Source organism: Balaenoptera physalus, assembly GCF_965194825.1.
Source record: "Balaenoptera physalus genome assembly, chromosome: 13".
In the NCBI taxonomy this organism is placed as follows: Eukaryota; Metazoa; Chordata; class Mammalia; order Artiodactyla; family Balaenopteridae; genus Balaenoptera; species Balaenoptera physalus.
Genome location: NC_138892.1, coordinates 99,112,788 through 99,132,366, shown reverse-complemented (window position 1 = coordinate 99,132,366; position 19,579 = coordinate 99,112,788). Strand labels below are relative to the sequence as shown.

Genomic DNA, 19,579 nt, shown 5'->3' with positions numbered 1-19,579 from the left:
ATATATTCGATTGCCACCGGTCCTTTGGTGTTAGAACTGCTTGAATGAGTGATTCCCTAAAAGTTCATTGAGCAATTAAAATATTCTTCTAGCCTAGGCTGGTCTCCGAATGGGGTCAGCTTTGCAGAGTCACCCCTGTCGGACTGGACATGCACAAGTCTCCAGGGAGGAGGAACAGGATCTGTGTTTCTCAAATGTCCTCATCCCATGATCTCTTTGGGGGACCCGCCTATAATTTCGACCCTTCAGTCCACCCTCTCTTATGCCCCCATCTAAGAGACTGGGAGGTGATTTTTTTTTTTTTTTTTTTTTGGCCATGCCACGTGGCTTGCAGGATCATAGTTCCCTGACCAGGGATCGAACCCGGGCCCCAGCAGTGAAAGCGCTGAGTCCTAACCACTGGACCGCCAGGGAATTGGGAGGTGATTTTTAATCACTTGAATTTGAAACTATTCCCACATGCTGTGCTGTGATTGTTTCTGTAGCAGTAGACACAGTTCTAAGGTGAAAGTTCTGCTCTGGGGCAGCTCTCTGTCACCAGGTGGATATGGAAATTGGAAGTGAGGATGAGAAATTTCAGGTGTCGAAATGCTGTCGTTCTCAGTTCTCCTTACAACTAGCCCATGGTCATGGCCCAGATAGTAGAGGGAAATCATTTCTTCATGGAGGGTGGCCTGTATTCTGGGATGGCCCACAGAAATTTTATTTATATGATTGCTTTACTGGGGGAAATATTTCCCCTTCTCCCTCCCCCTGCCCACCAAATCCAAGTGCCAGAGACTGCTTTGGAGGAAGGAAATCTTATACGATTTTAATGAGATAATTCAACGAGGTGAGGTACATGAATCTACCTCATAATAACAAAATAAGAGCGAAGGGGTCCTTTATGGGGTCCTTGTCGTGTGCCAGGCCCTGTTCTAAGCTTTTACATGTTTAAATCATTTAATCTTCACAACCACCCCATAAAGAAGGTAATATTATTTCCACTTTGTAGATGAGGAAATTGAGGCTAAGAGCAGTAAAGTACCCTGCCTCCAAATCCCATAACTATGTAGTGGCAAAGCTAAGACCTAACCCCAGGTCCACGTGGTTCCAATGCCGGTGTTCATTCCACTGCAGCATGAATGAGCTGACCGAAATAACGTTTTTATTAATTTTGTGTGTTTGCAAGCGCCCTGAAAATAGGGCAAATGATTAAACGATGAGTCGAAGAACCATGGAGATTAGGATGCCGAGACAGGTCCAATATACTGTATATTGTACTAGGGTACAATATACTGGCAGGTCCCCGCACTCCTGCTTGTAATGTTTCTGCTTCATAGTACAGATCTTCCCAGACTTAGGATGGGGATACAGCCAGATAAACCCATCTTAAGTTGAAAATATCCTAAGTTGAAAATGCATTTAATACCCCTAACCTACCAAACGGCACAGCTTAGCCTACCTACCTTAAACATGCTCAGAACCCTTACATTAGCCTGCAGTTGGGCAAAATCATCTAACGCAAAGCCGATTTTATAATTAAGTGTTGACTATCTCATGTAATTTATTGAACACTGTACGGCAAGTGAAAGACAGAATGGTTGTCTGGGTACAGGATGGTACCCGTTGTTCACCCTCGTGATCGCGTGGCAGACTGGGAGCTGTACTCACTGCCACTGCCCAGCGTCACGAGGAGTACCGTCCTGCATATCTCTAGCCCCAGAAAGAGATCGAAATTCAAAATCTGAAGTACCGTTTCTACCTAACGCGTATCACTTTGCCACCACTGTAAAGTCGAAAAATCGCTAAGTCGAACCATCATAAGTTGGGGACCATCTGTACTTGAAACTGTCAAATGAAAACCAAAAAATGTCAGAGATAACTTTTGAGACCCCAGTGTATGTCTTCAGTTAATGATATTAAAAACTCATACTAAATTGGACTGAATTCACCTGTTTGGATCGTTGACTGCCCCAGGATGAATGGACTTATTAGCAGGACAGAGATCTCCCGGCCTGGGAGAAATGAGGGTTCTGAGTCAGGCAGTGGCCTCTGAGAACAGAAGCCCTGGCTCTTGTACCCCTGGACCAGCCCCTCGTGCGGTGGCTCCTTGAGAGCCGGCCCCCCAGGACAGCTGCCGAGCAGGCACCAGGGTAGATGAGGCTTCCAGCTGCTCGGGCCACATCCTATTACCCGTTGTTGTAAAAACCACCCCGATTTTCTAGTCTTGCTGGAATCGTGTTCGTGACTGAAGTGTCAAGGAGGCCACTGGCCCGGGTTTCACATCTTTGTTATACATGTTAACCGTGTAGCACGTGGTAGAGCCGGAGAGCGTGATGGTGCGTGTGTGTGGATCCAGACCACCTGGGTTCGAATCCCAGCTCCCAGTTCACCGGCTGTGTGACCTGAGGCAACTTCCTTAGCTTCCTTGTGTCTCTGTTTTCATCTGTAAAAGAAGGAGAAGAGCAGTACCTATCGAATACGACTGATGTAAGAAAGGGTCAAGTTCATATGGGAAATGCCCTCAGAGCAGCGTCTGTCACATAGCAAGCGCTTGATAAATGCTATTCATTATTACTATTTGCTGTTTCTTAGCACTATGTGGTTCAGGTTTTTTCTTCTTTTCTTTAAACTTAAAAAAAGCTGAATTGTGACAAAATACACACAACATTTATCATCTTAACCATTTGTAGGTGTACGATTCTGTAGTGTTAGGTATATTCACATTGTTGTGCAATGTTTTTTTTTTTTCTTACCTCCAATTCCAATTTTCTGTTTTTTAATTATTTTTTTATTGAAGTATAGTTGATATACAATATTGTGTTAGCTTCAGGTGTACAGCAAAGTGATTCAGTTATATATCAATACACACATATATATATTCTTTTTCAGATTCTTTTCCCATATAGGTTATTACAAAATATTGAATATCGTTCCCTGTGCTATTCCAATTCCAATTTTCTTAAGCAGTCCTGTTACTGCAATGGCATGTGCTTTGTGCAAACACCAGGTTTCTGCATCCGGACATAGGAAAGGCCTGTTGTCCACCCATGCCATTATCCTAGGACTTCTTCATGGGTTAACGGGGAACCATCTGTTGCATGATTTCTATGGGAAAATACATTTAAAGGGCAAACCTTAATTCAGGATACAGCCTGTTTGAAAAATAAGCAGTGCCTACACTTTGTGTTACCTGCAGTACCTGGCACATGATAGGTCCTCCACAACCCTTTGGAACCTTTCTATTAATCTGGCCGTCTCCTCTCACCCTTAAGAACTCTAAGATTAAGCTTCCTGTGCCCCTTTCATCCCTGTGACTCTTGAATCTGGCAGGAGGTAACGAGGTCCCACCAGAACTTCCTGTTGTCCCCAGTGTCAGAGCCCCCGAGCCCCAGCTGACACTTTCCCCCGCACTCGGCCTCGTTCCCCTCTCCTTTACCCTTCTCTTCTCTCCAGGGCCTCCTTTTCCTGCTTTGCCTCCTATATGTCGTGGTCTAGGGCAGCATGACCTTTCACCCTCTGACCTGGTCCCCGGTGGAGCGGTTGGTTGTGATGGGAGCGCACGGAGGCCCGGGGTGGTGCATGGAGCCACTTTTCATCCGGGTCATCAGCCTCCTTCTGGGGGGACCCGTGCACCTTCCTTGCCTCCTCAGGCTTCCTCCAGGGGTATCGAGGCTGCCCTTAGTCCAGGGGCTAGCTTGCTCCATTGAGCTAAAAGTTTTAGGAGCAAGAGGTCCCTAATAGACATGAATAATTCTCCCAAGGTAACCAGGAAGTCTTCAAGAGATTTCCTCTTAGCCCTCAGGAAATGCCACCTGATTCCTTTGAGATAAGAGGGCTGGGGGTGGTGGGTTCAACTCCAGAGAAGGAAGCCCTCCACTCTTTCCCCTCTCCTGCCTTCCTCTGCCTGACCTTTGTGCCGCCCTGGCCCCCTCCCTATAAATGATTCACAGTGTTTACCTCCAAAGGGCAAATTGGCTCGTCTGCAACTTCATCCCTTGATTTCTCCGTTCACTTCTTTTGTGGGCCTTTCCTGAGACTGAGGGAGACCCCTCTACACCACCTGGGAAGAGCAGAGCCAGCGTCCGGCCGGGAGCACAAAGTCTCGTCCACGGCTGGTGTAGACGTCCATACCGTCTGCGCTAAACCATCGGCAGAGGTGGCCTCTTGGACGCTCCCGCCCACAGTGATGAAGATTAAGCCTCAGAGTCCTGAAAGTCACCTGTTGTGTTTCTTTCAGCCCCTCTCACCCAAATGCTTATAAAATTCTAGATGCTTCCTTAGGATTTATTGTGTATGACCTCAGACGTCTTTGAGTCCTACACTCCAAGCTAGGGCAGTTTTCTTCTTAGGCCCTGCAAGGGAATTCAGTGACAGCTGAATGTGACAAGGGAGTTGAGTGAGATGGCAACACTGAAATGGGCAGGCAAAGGGTCAGTAGAAAGTCTTGACTGAAAGTCTTGGCTGAACCTCTTGGAAAGGCAGTAGTAGGGACAGTTTTCTAGGGCTGCCGCACACTGGGTGGCGTAAACAACAAGTGTATTGTTTCACAGTTCTGGAGGCTAGAAGTCCAAGATCAAGGTCTGGGCAGGATGGATTCCTTCTGAGGCTGTGAGGGAAAATCTGTGCTAGGTTTCTCTCCCAGCTTCTGGTGGTTTGCTGGCAATCTTTGGAGATCCTCGGCTTGTAGATCTTGCGTGGCCTACCCCTGCGTGCCTTGACTCTTAATTCAGCACCTATAGCCTTTTGTCGTTTTTTGATATGTCTGCCTTCTCCATTAGACTATGGTACCCTTGAGAGCAAGGACCGCGTTTCCTTACTCTGCCTATTCTGCATCTGAGACACTACTTCACATGTGGTTGGCATCGCTGAAAGTTCTTTGCTTCAATTCATATTGTAATGACTGTGTGACAAAACACTCCTCTCCAGTTGTGCAGCGTGTGCATGTCTGTGTGTCCAAATTCCCCTGTTCACAAGGGCACCAGTCATATTGGAATAGAGGCCCATGCCACTCCAGTATGACCTTACCTTACCTAATTACATCTGCAATGACCCTTTTCCCAAATAAGATCATATTCTGAGGTACTGGAGATTGGGACTTCAACGCATGAATTTTGGGGTGGGGGGGCACACGAGTCAACTCGTAACAGGGAGTGACAGAACCTGAGTATGTATATGAAATCTATTTTGAATTCCATCTCAAGATCTAGAGCCTTTAATTTTTGTATAGGTCTTTATATCATTCATGGTTCCTACTAATCTTTTACAAAATTGTGCTGGGAAATGGTGTTTTCATGGGGAAAAATGTGGATCACAGTGTACTGAGGATGATGAGTGAGAGTTATCTGCTGGGCCTGTTGAATTGCATCTCTGTCTCTTATTATCATCCGTGGCCTTAGGGGACGCACGATGGGGAAGTGTGATCCTGGTGTGTGAGACGTAAACTTGATCTTAGCCTTTGCTCTACCCTGGAAATTTCCTAGTCAAAAACCAAGACTTTAACCAAAGGCAGAGTTTTGCTTTGTTTTTTAGGTCCACTAGTTAATTCATTATATAACGTCGTTAAATTGGGTTGAATTCTAATGAATTCTAAATAGAGAAACTTTCCTAATAAGTAAAAGGAAAGAGGATGAGAAAAGAAATCAGACCTTTTTTTGTGATCATCACATTTAAAGTCCTAATTTATTGGGGGCTCTTTGGTAGTGAGAAGAAGGGATGATTTGTGTCTAAAGGAGATCTACAAAGAGAAAGGTTTGGGATCAGAAAGTACTTTCAACCAGAATGAGGTCCCTACCACTCCTGGGTACCTTCCCCGTCCCCCCTCCTTCTAAGCCCACACTGACCAATTACATGTGGCTTTTCCTCTCTCTTCCTTGTGCATTTCCCTCCCATAGCAAGACCTTCAGACCAAGGGCAATGTGGATAATTTCCCAGTTTTCCAGCTGGGCAGTTCACCAAGAACAAACCCAGACATCAAGGCCAGACCAAAAAAACATCTTCTTGTTTTAGACAGAAGACTCCTACATCTGGGGGATTTAATGCACCCACTGTCCGCTTAGTGCATTTCCTGTGTCCGGAGCTTCTCTGCTTGCCGGCTCTGGTCTCATAAGTTTCCATACCCTGCTGCCAACTTATAATAACAGAGGCAGCAGGCAGCAGGGTAGCAGCGTCAGAGCCCACTCCATACGTGGGCACATGCTTCGCAAACTGAAACAAAGCTTGGAAGGGCACGTTGCAGACCTTTCAGCCTTGACAGTGGTGTGCCCAGACCACCAGGAGCCTGGAATTAAATACCCTCAGTTCCAGTTCTCCACCATTAACGTTATCAGCTTCATCAAGTACTTCCTCCTTCAGTGGTGTCTGCAGAGAAATAAATAAATCAAGCCCATCCAAGTCCTGTTCCTGCCCAGATCCGGAGTCAAAAGTAAAATCTGAGTTGGATTATCCGGAGCACTGTCTCCCTCCTTCATTGTTCCCCAAATCTGGGCAGGAACAGAGAGTGAAATCTCTCCAGGACATTACATCAGTTCCTCTTTTACCCTTGGCACAGAAGTTCTTCCTCTCATAGTTCTCCCAGACTTCCTAAGGCTTGCCCTGAGTGCACACCCATCCACTGAGCCTTGACGCCCAGGACATCAAAGAAAACCCGCAGGTAACCAGGCTACTGGCCAACGCCTGTGTCTGTTTTAAAGTTTGTAAGACGGGAAATGGATTCAGGAAATAGGATTTCTCAGTACATGGTCTTCATCATCCTGAAGTATTTTTAATCCTTAATAAGCTTTTAAGGAAAGGGAGGCATTCTGTAAATGGCATTTAGAAGAAAATAAGTGAAACTTCAGAATGCAACTGTCTTAAATATCGCTTACAATGATCATGTTCTGTGACATAAAAAGTGAACCATGGACAAAAGATAAATTCATTTTTGTGGATGGCAGAATTGAGATCTGTATTAGCTATGAAAAGAAAACTTGCCTCATCCCCAAAAGATTGTAGATCATTTCTATCATACTAATAATTTCGGCCATTAAAGTTAACCCCATGGGCCTAATCAGTATCCTGTAAGCATTATTTGCCTTGAGGTTAAAGTGAGAAAGTTGACTTGTCATCCCAACCTGTATCTTTGCAAGGTTGATTAAGCACTTTAATTCCGATTATAAAGTCATAATCACAGAGTCATCACATCACCTGAAAACTAATAGTTCCTCAGTATTATCAGATATTTTATTACTGTTTACATTTTTCCAGCTATCTCATAAATTTTTTTTAATTTATTTTTATTTATTTATTTATTTATGGCTGTGTTGGGTCTTTGTTGCTGCACGTGGACTTTCTCTAGTTGTGGCAAGCGGGGGCTACTCTTTGCTGCGGTGTGCGGGCTTCTCATTGCGGTGGCTTCTCTTGTTGCGGAGCACGGGCTCTAGGCGTGCGGGCTTCAGTAGTTGTGGCTCATGGGCTCTAGAGTGCAGGCTCAGTAGTTGTGGCGCACAGGCTTAGTTGCTCCGCGGCATGTGGGATCTTCCCGGACCAGGGCTCAAACCTGTGTCCCCTGCATTGGCAGGTGGATTCTTAACCACTGTGCCACCAGGGAAGCCCTCATAGATGTGTTTGCAGTTTGTTCAAATCATAATCCAAGCAAGGGTCTGTCTCTACTTCACAAATTGCTGATGTGTCTCTTAAGTCTCTTTCAATCTACAGGTCTCCATTCATATCTTTTTTGTGTACATGCTTGCACACTCTCTAGGTGTTTAAAAAAGAAGTTAGCCATAATTAGTATAACTTTTCCCCTGTATGTGGTGTAACTTTTCTTTCCCTTTTGGTTGCTTTCAAAATTTTCTGTTTATTCTTGGTTTTCAGCAATTCGACTCTGTGCCTGAATATAGCTTTCATTGTATTTATCCTGCTTGGAATTTGCCGAGCTTCTTGGATCTTTAAGTTTGTATATTGTTGTTGCTGTTGTTGTTAACAAATTTGAGGACAATTTGGCCATTATTTCTTCGCTTTCTTTTTTTGTTTTGGCCCCATTCTTTCTGTTTTCTCCTCTTTTACAATGTTATAGTGACTGTGCAGGAAAATCATCTTATTTTCTTAGATGACCACACAAGTACTTAGGATAGGGTATCACAATCTCTAATTTGCTTTAAAATAATTCAGTTTTTAAAAATGTGTGTTGAGAGTGGGGGGGTGGATACCAGCCCTCCGCCATAAAAAAAAAAAAAAAGTTTTCACCTTCTCAAACTCCAATTACATTTCTTTTAGACCATTTAATATTGTTCCACAGGTCACTGAAGATCTATTTCTTTGTTTTTAATTTTTATTGATCTGTTTTCAAATTTACTAACCCTTTCTTCTATTATCTCCCATCTGCTATTAAGTCTCTCCAGTCCAATATTTCAAGTACTGTATTTTTCAGTTCAAAACCCTTTTTGATCATTTCCATTTCTTTTCTGATAGTCTCCATCTCTTATCACTCATTATGACCATCATTTTCTTTAAGTGCTTGAACTTATTTATAATAGCTACTTTAAAGTTCTTTTTTGCTCATTCCAACATCTAGATTATCTCAAGAGTCTACTTCTATTGACTGCCATCCCTCTTGAATATGGGTCACATTTTTCTGTTCCTTCACATGTCTAGAAAATCTTTATCGGACACTGAATATTACATAGAACATATTGTAGAGACTCTGGATTATGTTATATTCCTCTGAAGAGTGTTGATTTTTCTGCTAGCAAGCAGTTAAATAACTAGCCAGTCACTCTGAATTTGTGGAGGCTTGGTCTTATATTTGGTTAGGGAAGATTTATTTCAGTTTTGCCTTTAGCCCTCAGGCAAATCCCTTTGTCCTAGAGCATAGTCCTTACTCCTAAGGTGTGGCCATTCTGGGGTAATAAGCAGCCTGAGGTCTTTTCAGAGCCTTCCTTGATAGAGCCCCAACTCTGAACTCTTGTCTCCAATACCATGGCCAGCAGCTGAGATTTCTGCTCGTATCTTTGAACTGTACAGCGGTTACCTTTCACTGAGCTCCTTGGAGCTCCCCCTTCACATTGCGGTTCAGGGGCACGTGTTAAGGATTTGAGGGAATTTTATGTGCCAGTTAGTGGTTACTCCCTCTGAGGGTCCCTCCTTTATGGAATTTGTTTTCTCAATTTTTTTGCCCTTCTGGCAGCTTCGTACTCTACCCCCTGGCATCTCAAGCAACTTTGTTCTTTTTCTAGCTGCCTCACACTCCATGGACTGGGAAGGACCCTCAGAGTGACAGCTGTATAAATTTGGATCTTACTCTGGGCAGTTCCTTTCTTGCAAGAGTAAAATCCCCTTCAGTTTCCCGTACCCTCAATAACTTTTATAAATATATTTTATCCAGATTCTATCATTGCTATATGTAGGAAAGTTAGTCTGATACAAGCCACTCTGCCACTACTGAAACTGGAATCCCCTTCTCCTTTGAGAAAAATGGTAGCATACCGTAAATACTTCACCTTGCTTTGCTCATCTAGCCATAGAGCCTAGAGACCAGTCCTTAGCAAAATATTTAATTATTCCTCATTCCATTTTATAGCTGCGTAGTCCTCCGTCATTTAGAGATATACCATCATTTGTTAAACCAGTCTCCTGTTGATAGGTGTTCCAATGTTTAAGCACTTTTAAATTCGTGGCAGCATGTTATATAGTGGTTACAAAATAAGCCCTTTGCCTTCAGGCAGATGATCTTTTAATTATCATGAACAGTATTTCTTTTGTTCACTGTCTCATATGATTTGTCAGATCTAGTGGAGTCCCCATTTTCCTGTTAACCCTGTATAAAACTTTAAGAAACCACCACCTTTGTCTCTGTGTACTAACCCTATCAGATTCCCAGATCCCCTTTATGTGTTCTTCATATAGATATTGTCGTAATGGATAAAGGAGATATCTTTGACTTGCTTTACTTAGAACCATGGACAAGTCTTTGACCAGAACAGGGACCTGCAAGTATGCACATCCTTTTGGTGAGACAGCTCTGGGAACAGATGTGGCCAGAGAAACCTCATTAAGATGCAAACTCCATTTTTGTAGGCACATTTTTGTTCTTCCAACCCTTAGCAGGACTCCTAAGGCCACGTACGTGCTGGTCCCTCCCTCAACCCAGCCCATGGAGCTACTTCTGCTGCTGAGCTGTGTACACTTTTTTTTATATATATAAATTTATTTTATTTATTTTTGGCTCGCACAGGCTTTCTCTAGTTGCAGAGAGCAGGGGCTACTCTTCACTGTGGTGCACGTGCTTCTCATTGCGGTGGCTTCTCTTGTTGCGGAGCACGGGCTCTAGGTGTGCAGGCTTCAGTAGTTGTGGCACACGGGCTCAGTAGTTGTGGCTTGCGGGCTGTAGAGCACAGGCTCAGTAGTTGTGGCGCACGGGCTTAGTTGTTCCGCAGCATGTGGGATCTTCCCCGATCAGGGGTCGAACCCATGTCCCCTGCATTGGCAGGTGGATTCTTAACCACTGTGCCACCAGGGAAGTCCCTGAGCTGTGTACACTTCTGATGTCGTCCTTCCTCAGATGTCTCCAGCTTGAAAGTTCAGGTGGAATGGGGTGGAGGTATTGTCAGGGGTCCATCCCTCCTTCTTCTTACTTAACTCTGTCTGACTGTGCACTCAGAAACAAAATGATCCTCAATGTTCTCTCAAGTCCAAGATTGTTATTATGTAAATTAGGCCCACTGTGCATGCTTAGAGCAGGTTTTGATGTGACTTTCCCCCCTAGTTTCTACATAGATAAGTAGATATTCTAATGGGTACATAAGGTTCTAGAATCTTACTGGAATCTAACTGGCTGGGTGGCCTTGGGTAAGTTGCTTAACTTCTTTATGCCTCCATGTTCTCTCCTGTTAAATAGGAGTAATAGTAGTTAGTATCTTCTGCTTAGGCGTGTTATAAATTTTAAACAATATAATCCAGTACGTAGGATATATAGTAATTGCTTTATTATTATCATCATCATTATCATTACTACCAACAACTCCTGGAGGTAGAGAATATGAAAGTTGGGTTATGAAAAGTCAGTGAAAGCATTTAGAGAAAAACCCTTAAGGACCCCAAAAGCCATGTCGAAGAGTCAAGTCACAAAAAGATAAAGAATGAACATGGGGCTTCCTTGTGTTTATAAGCCACTAGTAGGTGATTAATGGAATGTTTGTAGACATTTTTTGCTTGTCCGTTGGCAGGAAGAGAATTTCGAGTACGTGCACTTTAATTTTTTTAAAGCGGAGAAAAGGACCCTGCATCCCGGGAAGAAGGGCGCTCCGGCACGCTCATGTGCTCCACGGTTGCCACCTTTAGGACCGCAGCGAGGTCCCTCCCCTGACCATGCATCAGGGTCTCTGATTGTCCTTCCCTCTGCTCCACAGATAACTGTGTCCAGAGGACCCCGAGGCCGTCGGTGGAGAATGTACACCACAACCCTCCCACCATTGAACTGTTGCACCGTTCCAGGTCACCCATCACGACAAACCACCGGCCTTCTCCCGACCCCGAGCAGCGGCCCCTCCGGTCCCCCCTGGACAACATGATCCGCCGCCTCTCCCCGGCCGAGAGGGCCCAGGGACCGAGGCTCCACCAGGAGAACAACCACCAGGAGTCCTACCCCCTGTCAGTGTCTCCCATGGAGAATAATCACTGCCCGCCATCCTCCGAGCCCCACCAGAAGCCCGCCAGCCCCCGGCAGGAGAGCACGCGGGTGATTCAGCTGATGCCCAGTCCCATCATGCACCCTCTGATTCTGAACCCCCGGCACTCCGTGGATTTCAAGCAGTCCCGGCTCTCCGAGGACGGGCTGCACCGGGAAGGGAAACCCATCAACCTCTCCCACCGGGAAGACCTGGCGTACATGAACCACATCATGGTCTCCGTCTCCCCGCCCGAGGAGCACGCCATGCCCATCGGGAGGATAGCAGGTACGTGGGCGCCGCCCTGGCGGCACTCCAGCCTCGGGCTTGCTCGGAGCCTCACACTGTCCCGATTAGGCGCCCTCCGAGGCTCTGGGAGGCCAAGTGGAGGCGTCTGCCTGCGGGACGCGAAATCCTTAAGGGGCTAGTTAATGAGCCACGGGGCTGGAGGAGGTAGGAGCCCCGGAAGTGTTAAGGAACAAATGTCCTCCGTCCAGCTTACAAGGAGAGTCACATCAGAATCGCGGCTGAGCGAAAAAACATTTGAAATCAGAGGTTTATGAGCACGTTAATGGCCCTGTCCCGACGTTTCCAGCGGCTAATTAACGAGCAGGCACAGCACGAAGAACCTTTGTCTCAGATTCAGGCTTGTAATTTCCATCCTCTGGGCAGCAACTCCACGTAGCCTTCACCTTGGGAGGGGGTAGGAGAGAAAAGCAGGATTAGGGTGTTGGAGTCTGGTGCTGCTGTGTCATTTGGACAGAGGAAACCACTCCCGAATTCTTTCCCTTCTATGCTGACAAGCCCAAATGTACTCCCCTAAGACGAGAAACCAGTGGAAACCAGTGAAAAAAATCACCACATTGTATATTTGCTAGCTCGCCCATAATTTACGTGAAGTCATTCTCCAGGAGCTTATAATCCTCTAACCTCTTGGCAAAGTTAACTCTTTTCCTAGAGCTTCTCTCCGTTCACGAGACACTTGTGGAGCACGGGCTGTGCACAGATAAATGCACTGGGAAGTAGGGGACACGGAGCTGATATAACACTTATTATTTCCTCAAGGGATTTAAATTTTACTAGGAGAGACAGATGTGAAAACCACTAAGCTCCAAGGCAGAAGGAAATAAGCCCTCTGCCCCGTCCAGTCAGTGCACAAGCATTTATTGAGTACTTACTGTATGCGAGGATAATTCAGTGCCGTGGAAGCAGCGCAGAGAGAAGGGGTATTTTGCCTGGAGGAACCGAGGAAGGGCGGTAGCTCGATGCTGAAGGTGATTATGGGTCCAGTAATGGGAAGGAGACAGGAGAGAGGTCAGAACCGTTCAGGGAAAGGTGAGACGTGCCCCTTCCTCCTTGGGCTGATGCCGCAGGAGCGAGGTCCAGCTGAAGCTCGGGATGGAGCAGTGCTCGCGACACCGTGACGACACGGGTCCTAAGGCTGCTTTACTTCTGCCTTGACTCGTCCCTTTTTTATTTAAGTCATTTGTTTCTAAATTCTTCTCTGGTCCCAAGGGCACCTCCAATGTCACCTCAATTTTATCAGTATAAATAATTTACATAAGGAATGTTGAATCAAGACAATCAAATGGCCAAGAACTATGACGTGTTTCAAAAATGCTATGAAAAATGAAATGATGTGTGCTTGGAATGTGATCCAAAAGCATCCCACAGGGTTGGGAGCGAGGAACAGGTGAGGTGTACATAAAATAGGGTTAGTCACAAGCTGATGGCTGTATGGCTGGGTGTTGGGTGCACCGGGGTTTACGTTATTGTTCCGTCTACTTTTACAGAAAGATTTTTTAATAATGGAAAAAAGAGAAACTATGAAAAGAAAGGACGGGGATAAGGTAGCAAAGAGCTTATTTGGCAAAGCATGTGAATTTCCCCAGATAATTGGAGAAAGAGGAAGGGGTCAGTATATTCCTGTGAATGATATAAATGACCTGTCTTGGCCTTTCTAGGCTTTCCTTCTTGTCTGTACATGCCCTGCTTGTCTTGTTTCTTGCATGGTCTGTGCAACAGTTCTGGACATTTTGTGGATACACTTTCTACTCGTTTATAATCCTCAGGATAGCTCTTCGAGGTAGCCTATCATTGCTCTATTCATTTTATATGGAAGGGTCGTTTACAGGGGAAACCACAGAGGAAACTGAACGGCAGAGCAGCAGAGGTCACACAGGGGCTGACGGATGAGGCTGTAGGACAGCCCTTGCCGCGCCGTTGGCTACTGTCTCCTGGGCTGCCCTTGCTACCCCTGCGTTCCTAACCACGACCTGTCTCGTCCACCTCCTCTGTGATGCTGTCTTTGCCACAGACTTCTTAGGAATCCAAGATAAGCCCCATGTATCAAGTTAAATTGTTTAGGCTTAGAGCTGTTTTTCCCTTGTTTAGGAGGTCTGGAAATTTTTTAATATGGCTCTCTTAAAAATTGTGCTCCTCTATTGGTATATCCAAAAGTTCCATAATCTCCATATGTCTGTATTCACTAGTTTAACCAGATCCAGGATTAGCTAATGTAACCAAAAGGCACTGTTTTTCTCAAGGGTGAAACGAGAGGGAAGTCTGTGATCTAACATGTGGTCTTGATCCTGTGACCCTCTGAGCAGTGCTCATGACAGTTCCAGGCTTCTTTGTTTCTCATCTGGGGCATCCCTGTCTCTCCACTCCAGCCCTTTGGAGTCTTTTTGGACTACTCAGATCCTCATGGAACTGATTCTTCATTTACTGGAAGTCGAATTCATTGGGTGACTCATATGTACAATGTAAAGTTCTGTCATTACTGGACAGCCATAAAAGTCCTTCAGATCTCTATAAAGCAGCTTTTAGATGGGAAAACGTAGCTTTTCAAATGAGCCCAGAGGGCACTGAAGGTGCTGCTGTGTGTCACACTGACAAACACCATCGTTGGAGGATGTGGATAAGAACACTACTTAGTCGTGTGGATCAAAAAGTAAATCACGTATCATTTGCTCCGGTACTCCTGGGTGTGTGCCTTTGGACACCTTCTGTGTTTGCAGCACTGGTCTGCATTCATGGGGGTGGAGTGTTCCAGGAGATGTAAGACACAATCATTGTCGTGAAAGAGCTGACGACAGTGGGCTGGAAGTGCAGCTTGTGGTGTCTTCCAGGGGCTCCGGTTAAGTGCTGTAGGAGGCTGCAGTAGAGGTGTCAGGAAGGCTTCCTGGAGGGGCTGGCTTTTAGCTGGGCTTACATGAATGCTTAGAATATGGACAAGTGGAGGTTAAAGAAAAAGAGGTCATTCCAGATGGAAAAAACCCCAAAACAATGTAAGGCCTAGTATATTTGTTCTATTTCAGATAGAAAGGTAAACTCAAGAATCCAGGTTCATTAAAAAATCCACCATATTTTAGCAATTCTTTCTTTTTTTCACACTTTAATATCTATGAAATTGGGAGGCATCCTACAATTAAGAGATCCCATGCAAAGTTATGATAGTTCACTTAGGTATTTACCTGGTGGAAAAACTAAAATATTCAATAAAAGAAATCCAGGAGGTAGTTGACAGTTTAAATACAAACCACAAATTAGATCAATTGAAATAGAAACATATAGCTTATTTTGAAAGGTGTTGCTTATTTTTCAAAGAATAAGAAGGACCGTTACTGAGTTTAACAAGTTGGAATGGCTGGCATTTGTGGGAGAGAGTTTAACATACGACAGAGTGAGAAAAGATTCCTGGGTTCTGTTTTTTTATTGAACAGCCAGTGGTATGTGCAACACTGAGCAAGTTGCTTCTTTCTGTGCTGTTTTCTATTTATTGTCCTCAGGAAAGGATTGCTTGGTGGCAGGGGGATGGGGGAGCATCTGTCACCTCCTAACATTTTCTCAGCCCACAAACGTTTTTTACTGGCCTGTGTCTCGCCAACCTGTTTCATAGCCAACGAGTGGTACTGGCAGCGAGCGCCGTAAATTGAAGAAGGGTAGCCCAGGTGATGCTGTGTTTTCAGTATATATTGAAAATCATTCTTAGAACTTGGTGATTTCAAAGCTAGAAGGGTCTTTTACAGACCCATCTTTCACAGATGAAGACACGTCTGGTGTTCGGCCTCCAGCTTCAACCACTGTTCTTTCCAGCACACTTGTTTCCTTGGGACCGGGGACTGGAAATGCAGGCCTGTGGGCCAAATCGGCCACCGCCTGTTTTTGTAAATCAAATTTCACTGGCACACGGCCACACCCACTTACTCAGTATTGTCTGTGGCTGCTTTGGCAGGGTTGAGGAGCTGCAGCAGAGATTGGACTAAAATATTTACTGATTGGCCTTTTACAGAAAAAGTCCGCTGCTCCCTGTTCTACGCAACTGTCTGCTTGTATGTTCAGGATGCTTTGGAATCACAGGTGTAGAAAACGCCGTCCCTGCTCTCAAGGAATGACTCGCACCTCAGAGAATGAGGCATGCCTAGGACATGTGGAGGGAACAGTGGCAAATGATGTAGGGAAGGAGCTAAGTTCTAGATGGCAGGCTGATGGCTGAGTAGCCCAGAGTAGTTACAATAACATCATTAACATAAGTAAAATATAGCTGAGGAAAATAAAGTGTAGCTCTGCATACTTGAACTAGGTAAAGATTATTCATTCAAAAATTAACACGTATCTCTATGTGCCAGGCATTTTTCTAGGTGATAGGGTGCAGCCTCTCTAAATGCCAAATGTTGTGTCTTTGCTGGCATAAGGCAATAATCCCTCTTACTTTATGCCATCAGACAAACTAAGCTCCCTGCTTTGGTTTTAACTATAGACAGCTCAGTTTTAAAAGAAAAAAACTGAAGTCATTTTGGCTTTCTCTTAAACTTCTTCAATTCCATTAAAACCTGAGTTACCAGACTTCCTATCTATCTGCGTGTCCCTTCCTTGGACTTAATCCAAAACTCTGCTAAAGGGAGCAAGGTTCATTGGGAACCTGGTTTTTAATCCATTCGTAGCCGTTCATCTGCTCCACAGAAGTGGGGACTTTAAGAGGGCTGTACATATTTGGTTGTTCAAAGTCCATGCACCATCCAAAAAGAGAGTATTTCTTTTCTTGTGATCATCTCACAACTTTTGCCGAAGTCTCTTGATTTTCTTTGCAAACGTGAACTACTTCACGGTCTGTGAGGCTATCATTGGTGAGTTGCTCTTAAAGCAGATAAAACAGAGAGTCCCACACCCCACCCCCAGACCCTGTACCCTTCACTTGCAACCCTCTGATAACGCTTGGCCTGGCAGTCTTTCAGATCCGCAAAGAGACTTAAAAAAAGTATGTGTATTCTCTCTCAGGGTTACATTTTTAATAGAAACAAAAGGATTCTCATCAAGGAGACACTGAGTCTCCCGTATCACTTATTTGTCACCTGGCTAGTGCACTGTACTCTCCTGATTTGGCTTTATTGACTGGATGAGTTCTGTGTGCACAGAAATTCAATCCTGGGAGCCTCTGATCTGACATCAGATGAAGGCACCTAAGCCTGAGACTCCAGGGCCAGCAGCTAGGGGCTCATCCTCAGGGCTCCCAGGCCGGGGGAAGTCACACTGCACCCTGCACCCTTGTTTCCATCTCTGCTTCTTCCCCAGTGGTATCTGGTGGTGACATTGTTTCCAGTGAGGCACGTGGACTTTTATTTTCTTGTATAAATGAGCCTTGGGAGCAGCCCTGAAGGGAAGAAGACATCATAAAAGAGAAGCCTAAATGGACTGTGTGAAAGTGATGGAGGGCAGTGTCATCCCCAGGCCTTTGCAGTGAGGTGTGGTGGTGTGCATGCGTGTGTGCGCCTCTGCACACACACACACGCGTGTAAATATTGTGTTTGGAAAAAAGGACAGGATCGTGGGATGTCTTCATAAGCCCATGGGGCTCGGGGTTTTAGTACCAGCTGGCAGAGCTGTGTCCTCCCGTGCTATCTCAGGCAGAGAACTCTCTATGGCTCCCAGCCCAGGGCCTTCATCCACAGCCGGTGGGAGGGTTCCTGGGGTAGCACTGTGGGCCTGTGGGAAAGCATGGGCTCTGGAGTCAACAGGATTAGAATCTAGCCCTTGTCTCCCAAGCAGAGGTATTTAAGGTCCCTGAAGCCTGGTTTCCTTATCCATAATAATGATAATACTAATACTCATTTCTGGGCACTTTTGAGCACTAAAGAGACAACATGCAAACATTAGCACAAGCAGGTTAATGTCTAAGGGTTAGTTCGTGTCCCTCCTCTGCGCCCTTTCTCTGTGCTCTGCTCCAGGGCTGCAGAGAGGAGAGAGCAGCGGTTACGGCCAGCACCACTGCCCACCGGAGCGGGTGCAGGGCCTTAACCCAGAAGGCCTGTGTCTGGGCATTTGTTCTAAGTGATGTTGGCCTGAAAAGTGCACCCCTTCAGGGAACCCTAGTTTCCTTATTTCCTTGGAGGTGAACTTCTTCACTCTCTCTCACCTCCTGTGAGGCTTTGCCCGCTGTCTGTATTTGGAGGAGATGGAGGAGACCCTTGGAGAGGATAGAGTCCTTCACTCTGACGGGAATATCCCAAGGTGCCAGACTTCTCACACTCTGGCTGAGTCACTGCACTTTATTTTTCATTGTGAGCCACTGAGAAATCAAGAAGAGAAGGAAAGTTTCAGGACAGCTTTTTTAAAAGATAAAACAGTCCCAGCACGGTAACTGGGTAGAAAATAATAGAAGGGGATTGAGGAGACTGGAAATTCCAGTTTGTTTAAGGGCGTGCATTTCTGTAACAGCGTCCCTATGTCCCAGCAGTCCCTGGCTGCAAATTCCCAGGCTGCCTCCACGCCTGAGGGAGGAGGGGTACGTCTTACTGGGTTTTAGCTGGGGGCTTGATCTCTGCGTTTCCCAGCCTCACTCCACACCTCCTGCAACCAAAGGTGAAAAGGTTCAGCGGTGTTTGCAGCTGCGGTCCCTCTGCCCCGATGAAGCCAGGAGGCGTAGACCTGTATGCTCTGCCTCAGCTTCTCCCTCTCCCAGCTTGCTGCTGTGCACATATGGCTTCTGTTTCCCTAAGCCACAGCAAAGCACAAGCAAGCACCCATTGTAAACACACCTCTGCGTATCAACACAGGGTTGGCTGCACTGGATTTATCAGCTTTCTGCTTCTAGGTAATGGCTGATCTAGAATTGCGGAGGAAAACAAAACAACAAAAAACCCTGCAGATAGCCCCCCTGCGTGTTGTAAAACCCGTGCTTCCATAAGCAGGGTTTCTCAAGCTGGGCGCTCTTGATATTTGGGCCAAATAATTCTTCGTTGCCGGGAAAGAGTTCTTTTGTGCATTATAAGATTTTTAGCAGCGTCCCTGGCCTCTACTCACTGGATGCTAATAGCATCCTGCACCCCAGCTGTGACAAGCAAAATTGTCACAAACACTGTAGAATACCACCTAGGAGGCAAGATTGCCCCTAGTTTAGAACCATTGCTATAAAGCAGAGAAGCAACTTTTTATTTTGGGTGTTACTGACCCATTGTGTTGCTGAACCTGAAATAAATTTATTAGTTTTTCGTAATAAATTTAAAGCAATGAAACAGGAACGCTAGGCCTCTCCTTGTTGGTGATTATATCCACAGAACTCCAGTTTACAGACCTTCATTTAAAATTCCATTTGGGCAGTTAAAACAACATAAAATGACTTTCTTAGATGGCTTTCCCGAAATTTGAATTTCGGGAAATTCAAATAACTTGTCAATAAACTCGACTTGCCCACTCAGCTCTTTTAAACATCAGTTTTGTCTAGCATGGTTTTCTAGGTTTTGTTTTTTTCCTTTAGAAACCATGTTGGTTATGTGTGAATTGCCCATCTTTTTACAGTCTCTGCTCAATAAGCTTGTACAATGAGTCTCTGGTAAGAGACTGGCGTGGGAGGGAAAATATTTCTCCCTAACCACAGGAAGGGATATTTTTTTTTTTTAACAATGCCTTTTAACTGTGGATGCCCAGGGTACCTCACCCAGCAGGAAAGAGAG

General features: G+C 45.3%; 1 protein-coding gene across 5 annotated transcripts in view; it reads left to right on the top strand.

Moving 5' to 3' along the window:
• The window catches only part of ETV6 (ETS variant transcription factor 6), a 241,270-nt gene that overhangs the window by 207,499 nt on the left and 14,192 nt on the right, over positions 1–19,579 (top strand). For all 5 annotated transcript variants that reach the window (XM_082420284.1, XM_082420282.1, XM_082420281.1 and 2 more), the window contains one exon: positions 11,370–11,915. In XM_082420284.1, coding sequence (XP_082276410.1) covers positions 11,370–11,915 — 546 coding nt within the window. The remainder of the gene's footprint in view (positions 1–11,369; positions 11,916–19,579) is intronic.